This window comes from Salvelinus sp. IW2-2015, unplaced genomic scaffold, assembly GCF_002910315.2.
Source record: "Salvelinus sp. IW2-2015 unplaced genomic scaffold, ASM291031v2 Un_scaffold5455, whole genome shotgun sequence".
In the NCBI taxonomy this organism is placed as follows: Eukaryota; Metazoa; Chordata; class Actinopteri; order Salmoniformes; family Salmonidae; genus Salvelinus; species Salvelinus sp. IW2-2015.
In genome coordinates this window covers 15,266-23,217 of record NW_019946720.1, presented here as the reverse complement: position 1 = coordinate 23,217, position 7,952 = coordinate 15,266, and the positions used below count along the sequence as shown (strand labels likewise).

At 45.1% G+C, this 7,952-nt stretch overlaps 1 protein-coding gene across 1 annotated transcript; it reads right to left on the bottom strand.

The window, feature by feature from the left end:
• Nucleotides 1-1,453: 1,453 nt before the first annotated feature.
• Nucleotides 1,454-5,907, bottom strand: LOC112078252 (endosomal transmembrane epsin interactor 1). Its single transcript, XM_024144545.2, has 4 exons — nt 5,814-5,907; nt 5,525-5,632; nt 5,039-5,311; nt 1,454-1,615 (listed from the first exon to the last, which is right to left on the bottom strand). The coding sequence occupies exons 1-4, from the start codon at nt 5,883-5,885 to the stop codon at nt 1,454-1,456; spliced, it is 615 nt and encodes a 204-aa protein (XP_024000313.2). The 5' UTR covers nt 5,886-5,907.
• Nucleotides 5,908-7,952: the final 2,045 nt, after the last annotated feature.

Here is a 7,952-nt window from a genome sequence, read left to right as displayed (position 1 = left end):
ACAGTAACTGCAGCAGTACACTGGATCCAGTAACTAACATCAAACACTGGTATACAGTAACTTATAGCAATACACTGGGAATACAGAACTATAGCAATCAATTGGAACAGTAACTTATGCGTCCACTGGGATACAGAACTATAGGCAGTACACTGGGATACCAGTAACTATAGCAATACACTGGGATACAGTAAATACAGCAGATACACTTGGGATACAGTAACTATAGCAATACACTGGATTACAGTAACTAAGCATACACTGGTACAGTAACTACAGACCACTGGGATACAGTAAAATACAGCAGTACACTGGGATACAGTAACTACAGCAGTACACTGCGGATACAGTAACATATAGCAATACGCCTGATACAGTAAATACAGCAGTACACTGGATACAGTAACTACAGCAGTACACTGCGGATACCATAACTACAGCAAATGACACTGGGATACAGTAACTACAGCAATACACTGGGATACAGTAAACTGCAGCAGTACACTGGGATACAGTAACTATAGACGTACACTGAGATACAGTAACCATAGCAATACACTGGGATACAGTAACTATAGCAGTACACTGGATACAGTAACTATAGCAGTACACTGGATACAGTAACTACAACAATACACTGGTATACAGGAACTATAGCACACACTGGGATCCAGTAACTATTATATAACAGTATACTGGGATACAGTAAACTATAGCATATACACTGGATACAGTAACTATAGCAGTACACTGGGATACATAACTACAGCAGTACACTGGGATACAGTAAATACAGCAGTACACTGGGATACAGTAACATGCAGCAGTACACTGGGATACAGTAACTATAGCAATACACTGTGGATACAGTAAATACAGCAGTACACTGGGGATACAGTAAACAACAGCAATTCACTGGGATTACAGTAACTAACAGCAATACACTGATACAGTAACTGCACAGTACACTGGGATACAGTAACATAGACGTAACTGGATGACATTTTACAGCAAAACACTGGATAACAGTAATACAGAAGTACACTGATACAGTAACTATAGCAGTACACTGGGATACAGTAATACAGCAATACACTGGGATACAGTAACTATTAGGACGTACACTATTGGATCAGTTACTACAGCAAAACCACTGGATACAGTAACTGTAGCAATACACTGGGATACACGTAACTACAGCAGTACACTGGGATACAGTAACTATAGCCGTACTTCTCACTGGGATAACTATAGACCTCCATCCAGGACTTGTGCAGGATACGGTGTGGGTCTGGGGCAATAGCTTAACTTGAATACATTGCTCATGATGAAGCATGTATTCATGGTAAAGATATGAGAGATCCCAATTTTTTCTATCAAGGTTTGGATATGCCCAAATGTCCTCCATTGACCGTTTCGCAAATAGAGAGCTGAAATCTGCCATAAAAGTCTGTCATGTATAGGCCAAGTATGTCTTGTGATGGCTGTCTGTGTGAAATTTCCTATCCATCCACCCATGCGTCCTACCTCTAACAGAAGTACCTGCCTCCGAGCGGTCACTCCGCTCCTCCATCAACTCAGTCAGATCTGTCATGGCAATCTGAATTTTCTGTCTCTAAACAGAACACACAGCAGAGATATTTGGGGTCAGAGATTTCAGAGATATTAATGATAGACATATTAAAGGTATTGGTCATGTCCCAGAGATTTAAGAATATTAATGGTAGAGATATTAAAAGGTATTGTTTACTTCAATGTCACATGCACAAGATGCTACAATTATATATCTATTCATTACCTTTATTCATTATTTATCTTAATCACTATTGTTATTGGCATTAAATAATGGGTAACAATTATTTTAAAGGTACCTACACCAGGACTTTATAGCACAAATTTCATTAAAGCCATACATAGCCCATTCATAAGCCATACATAAGTGCATTCGACAAGTATTCAGACCCTTACTTTTTCCACATTTAGTTACGGTACAGCCTTATTCTAAAATGATAAATAAATAAAACATCTCAATCTACACTAAATACCCCATAAATGACATCACAATACCCATAATGACATCACAATACCCCATAATGACATCACAATACCCATAATGACATACCACAGCATAATACCCATAATGACAAATTTAAACAGGTTTTTAGATTTTTTTGCAAATGTATAAAATAAAAATAATACCTTATTTACATAAGTATTCAGACTCTTTGCTATGAGACTTCCAAATTGAGCTCAGGTGCATCCTGTTTCCATTGATCATCCTTGAGATGTTTCTACAACTTGATTGGGAGTCCCATCCTGTTGGGTAAATTCAAATCTAATTCGAGGCACAGACTGCGGGAGGGTACCAAAGAATTTCGGCAGCATTGAATGTCCCCGAGAACACAATGGCCTCCATCATTCTAAACGGAAGAAGTTAGGAACCACCAAGACTCTTCCTAGAGTCACGCCCTGACCTCAGAGAGACTTTTATTTCTCTATTTGGTTAGGCAGGGTGTGATTTGGTGGGCATTCTAGTTGTGTCTGTTTCTTGTGTTGGCCGGTATGGTTCCCAATCAGAAGCTGTCTATCGTTGTCTCTGATTGGGAATCATACTTAGTAGCCTTTTCCACCTGTGTTTTGGGGTAATTATTATTTTTCTGTTGTGTGCGCCACGGTTGGTCACGTCGGTTTCTGTTTACCTGTTTCTTTGGGGGAAATTTTGACTTTAAAAGATGTGAATTACAGTGCGCTCGGCTCATCTATGACGCTGAGCCTCGGTCATCTATGAGCTGAGCCTCGGCTCATCTATGACGCTGAGCCTCGGCTCATCTATGACGCTGAGCCTCGGTCATCTATGCGCTGAGCCTCGGCTCATCTATGACGCTGAAGCCTCGGCCATCTATGACGCTAGCTCAAGCTCTCATGAGTCTCCTCATCTGACGCTGCTCCTCGGCTCATTATCACGCTGCTCTCGGCTCATCTATGACGCTGCTCCTCATCTATGACGCTGGAGCTCGGCTCATCTTTGACGCTGCTCCTCGGCTCATCTCATGACTCTGCCGCCTCGACGCTCATCTTGACGCTGCTCCTCGTGTCATCTATGACGCTGCTCCTCGGGCTCATCTATGACGCGGCTCCTGCAGCTTTCATCTTGACGCTGCCCTCGGCCTCAATCTTTGACGCTGCTCCTCGGCTCATCTGTGACGCTGGCTCCTCGGGCTCATCTGTGACGCTGCTCCTCGGCTCATCTGTGACGCGCTCTCGGCTCATCTTGACGCTGCTCCCGGCTCATCTATGACGCGCTCCTCGGCTCATCTATTGACGCTGAGCCTCGGCTCATCTTATGACGCTGCTCCTCGGCTCATCTATGACGCTGAGGCTCGGCTCATCTTGACGCTGCTCCTCGGGGCTCATCTGTGACGCTGACCTCGGCTCATCTGTGACGCTGCTCCTCGGCTCATCTGTGACGCAGCGCGTCGGCTCATCTCTGACACGAGCTCCTCGGCTCATCTATGACGCTGCTCCCCAGGCTCATCTATGACGCTGCTCCCGGCTCATCTATGACGCTGTCATCGGCTCATCTAGTGACGCTGCTCCTCGCTCACTATGGACCGTGCTCCACTCGGCTCATCTATGACGCTTGCTCCTCGCTCATCTGTTGACGCTGCTCCTCGGCTAACTGTGACGCTGCTCCTCATCCATGAAGCTGCTCCTCAGCTCATCTATGACGCTTGCTCCTCGGCTTCATTGTGACGCTGCTCCTCATCTATGACGCTGCTCCTCAGCTCATCTTGGACGCTTGCTCCTACTGGCCGATCTGTGACGCTGCTCCGCATCGTATGACGCTGCTCCTCAGCTCATCTATGACGCTGCTCCGGCCATCTATCGGCTCCTCATCCTATGACCTGCTCCTCGGCTCATCTATGACGCTGCCTCGCTCATCTATGACGCTGCGCGTCGGCTCATCTATGACAGGGAGTTTGAAGACAGTGACCGTGACACCTAGAGCTGGCCCCCCTGCCAAACTGAACAATTGGGGGAGAAGGGCCTTGGTCAGGGAGGTGACCAACAATTGTGGTGGATATTATCAAATAAGGATCTGCCGGAGTCCAACTCAAACCAATATTCTTTATTTCTGAGCTCATAGAGAATAACAGAGTTACACAGAGCAGTGTAGACAGTCTGAATTACAAAGCATTGGGTGATAAGCACATATCTTTATAGTTTCCTGTTCTTGGGCGGGACTCTCAGTTCCCTTTTTATATATACAACGACACAGCAGCAAGCTGGTTTGTAACCCAGCATGATACTCCCAAGAACAGGAGATTATAGTAGGACAGTTTCACAAGGTTAGTCACATACTCAGTTATGTGGACAAATACAATTTCCCATTACACTCCTCCCTTTTGTTAATCCCTTAACAATGATTTAATCAATTTTAAATGTAGCAAGCTTCTAGAGGCATACTATCCTGTAGTCCACCAATTCTTCCATGTCTCATCCGTTGAGAGACTGAGTTTAAAACCTTTAACCCTTTACACACACCATATACAGTTCTAACTTGCCAGTTTCTGTGATGATTAGGTATAACAATGACATAACAGAATGCCAAGAGTGTGTAAAGCTGTCATCAAGGCAAAGGGCGGCTACTTTGAAGAATCTCAAATATAAAATATATTTTTGATTTGTTTAACACTTTTCTGGTTACTACATGATTCCATATGTGTTATTTCATAGTTTTGATGTCTTCATTATTATTCTACACTGTAGAAAATAGTAAAAAAAAATTGAATCAGTAGGTGTGTCCAAACTTTTGACTGGTACTGTATGTAAAAGTGATATTTAAGTTTTAAATTTTTAATAAAAACCTGTTTTTGCTTTGTCATTATGGAGTATTGTGGGTAGATTGATGAGGGGGAAAAAAACAAATGAATACATTTTTGAATAAGGCTGTAACATAACAAAATGTGGAAAAAGTCAAGGAGTCTCAATACTTTCCGAATGCCCTGTATAAGCCGCGCCAGAACATTGTGTGTACCTGTGTTGCGGTAGCGAGGGCGGAGCCTCCTGTAACAGCCTCGTATGGAGGGGGAGGGTCAAGAGGACAGAACACTTCTACTCCTTTAATCCTGGCTGCATAGACAGGAGGCAGAGGTATCACACTGTCCCCAAACATCCTGCGAGCCAGCCGGGGGGTGTAGGAGTAGAAGGTTGAGAAGTAGGAAGGGGGRGGGGCAGGGGGAACAAACTCATCTGGGTCAGGGACGATATTTGGCTCCTCCCCTTCCTCTCTGATTGGCCTGGGGTCATCCTATCAGAAAGAGGGAGGACAAGGAAAAGAGATGACGATAGAAGAAGCCACTTATTGAGATGCATCTTTAATGTTGAAAAACACAACAATCACTCATTGGCCACACTGGAGATTCTTCTGTTATGTGATGCAGATTCTAACCTACATGATTGGTTGAGCCTGGAGTTCTGAGGCCRTGTGATTGGCTATGATGGGGCATTATGATAGCCTTACCATACATGGGCGTCGTGTGGTGAAGATCTGTAGGTACCGCAGGGCAGCAGCCACCAGGCATACTGCAGTGGTCAGAGCATTCAGAACACACAGAGCAAACAGAACCTTCTAGAAACAGACAGACAGGAGGCAGAGTTAGCAATAACCACCCACAACCACCAAGAACCATCTTATCTCACTATATGGTGTAATATGATGACAATGAACGCACATTCTCTCTCACACACAGGCACGTATGAACACACTCACACTCACAGACACACACACACACACACTCACACACACACACCTTGAGCAGGACCCTCATGGTGTTACAGGAGTGCCCAGGGTAGAGTTTGAGGAGTTTCTCCTCAGGGCACATGGGGATCTGGGGACAACAGTTACACACAAGAGATGAGAATAAGTAAGAGGATATTTAGCCTAAACACAGAATAGGTTCCGATTGGTTGAATTTGTCGAGACCAGGGTAAGGTCATAAGGTTGTTCAGTGTGATACTTGGACGTAAGTTATTATCGCTCATTGTTATTTAGCCGATGCTGCAGCTAGACAAGAGGTAGATGTTTTATGTACGGCTTGACGTTCTGTGATTCGGCTCTCACAAGCCTTATTGCATATTAACATTCCTCATTGAAGGCATTGGAAGTTCTTAAGGTTGTTACTTTTCTTGCCTCAGTTTACTTCTGCTGATGCTAAAGAAGGTATCCATGGAGGCGTGATACGATCAAACACCAGCGAATCGTGGACTCCGAAAATCATCGAAACAATACAAGGGTATTTATTGATCTTACATCTCACCTCACTTCCTTCTTTCTTCTTTTCCTCTCTTCTCTTCATTGGGTTTGGATGTGGGAGGCAAACTGGGAAGACTATAGGGCCATAACGGGTCCTAACAACCAATGGGGGAATTAAAGGGAAGGTGGTTAGTATTTTGAATGATCAGGTCTGAGGAGCATTTCTGGACTGTACTTATGCTAAATGAACTTTCTAAACCATCAGACACAACAGACAGTTATTACGCAATAAAACTCGCATTAAATCACACTCAGTAAATTTAACATTCACACCAGTCTATTGAACTCGCCTACGCAGATTAACATGGCTTCATAAACTCTCATCTTAAAGTCTATCCACGAATAGTGCCTACTGTGTGACTTGGTGAGGTCAGTCTAGAATCGCTAAAAAGATAGAGTTAGAGTATAGAGGAACATGAAGATGTGTATCGACGTGGGTTTAGTGCTGTCGCGAGCGCCAGCAGGAGGTGGTTGAGTGGTTTGCACAAGCTAGGTCCTGAGAGGAGCAACATGGAATGTGCTTCATGTGTGTCGCACGCATTATGTACTGGTATTCCCGCTCCAGGTTGTGAGCGATGTCTGTGACCTCGCTAACATCTGGTGGTAACATTACCTGCCCTGGAGAGCTGGCGTATGGCCTGCGCTAGGCGTGGGAGGGATGAAGAGTTATGCAGATGAAGAGAAGAAACACGGAGAGAGGAGAGAAAGGACGAATGAGGCGAAAGCAGGGAGGGCGTGTCGGGATAGGGATGGAAAGGGAGGGAGGGAGCGGCCGAGGCGTGTGGTGAGAATCAGTGAGGGGAGCATGTTGCGCATAGGGTACGGATTGTGGATGAGCCGCAGTGGATATAGTTTTCGGAGGATTAGGTTGTTAGACAGGGGAAGAGAAGAATAGAACGAGCTGGGAGCTGATAAATGTACAGAGTCCTGAGGAGAGTTGACAAATATCTCTTTGACTTATCACGTTACTCGTCTAAAATAGTCTGATTTAGAGGATGTGTACTCTCCTACTGCGGGACATTCCCTCCTTACACACCTACACGAGGATTTATCTCATGGGTGCTCCTTCCTTAACAATACTCTGGTTTATAGGTACCCGCCCTACCTTCTTCACTCTCCACTCCCTCACTATAATATTGGGTATCTATATACGGATCTCTTATCCCTCACTTGGCGTTCCCCTAATACGTAATTAGAGATTTACCCTCATCCTTTGGGCTTCCCTATACCCTTCTGGTGGCCTTGGCCACTCTCCTCTGCTTTCGTGTTTTCTGCCTTCGCTTCCTTCCTTCCTTACTCATTTCCCTCCCTTAACGACACTACCACAGCAACATCTTTTACGCTTTCTTCCCTCCTCGCTGCGGCTCGTTCTCTCTCCCTACCCTTCCCTCTCCCTTCTCACTCTCTCTCCTTCCTCTCCCTCTTCTCTCCTCCACTATCCTCTGGCTCCTCTTCTTCTCCCTCTCATCTCCCCCTCTCACTCTCTCTCTCTCCTCCTCCCCCTTCCCTCCTCTCTCTCCTCCCCCTCTTCTCCCCCATCTCTCTCCTCCCCCCTCTCCCGTCCTAATGGCCTGTAATCTGCTGGTGTAATCTGTGTTGGTGTTTCCAGAGGCGAGACGGGAGAACGTGTTTTGTC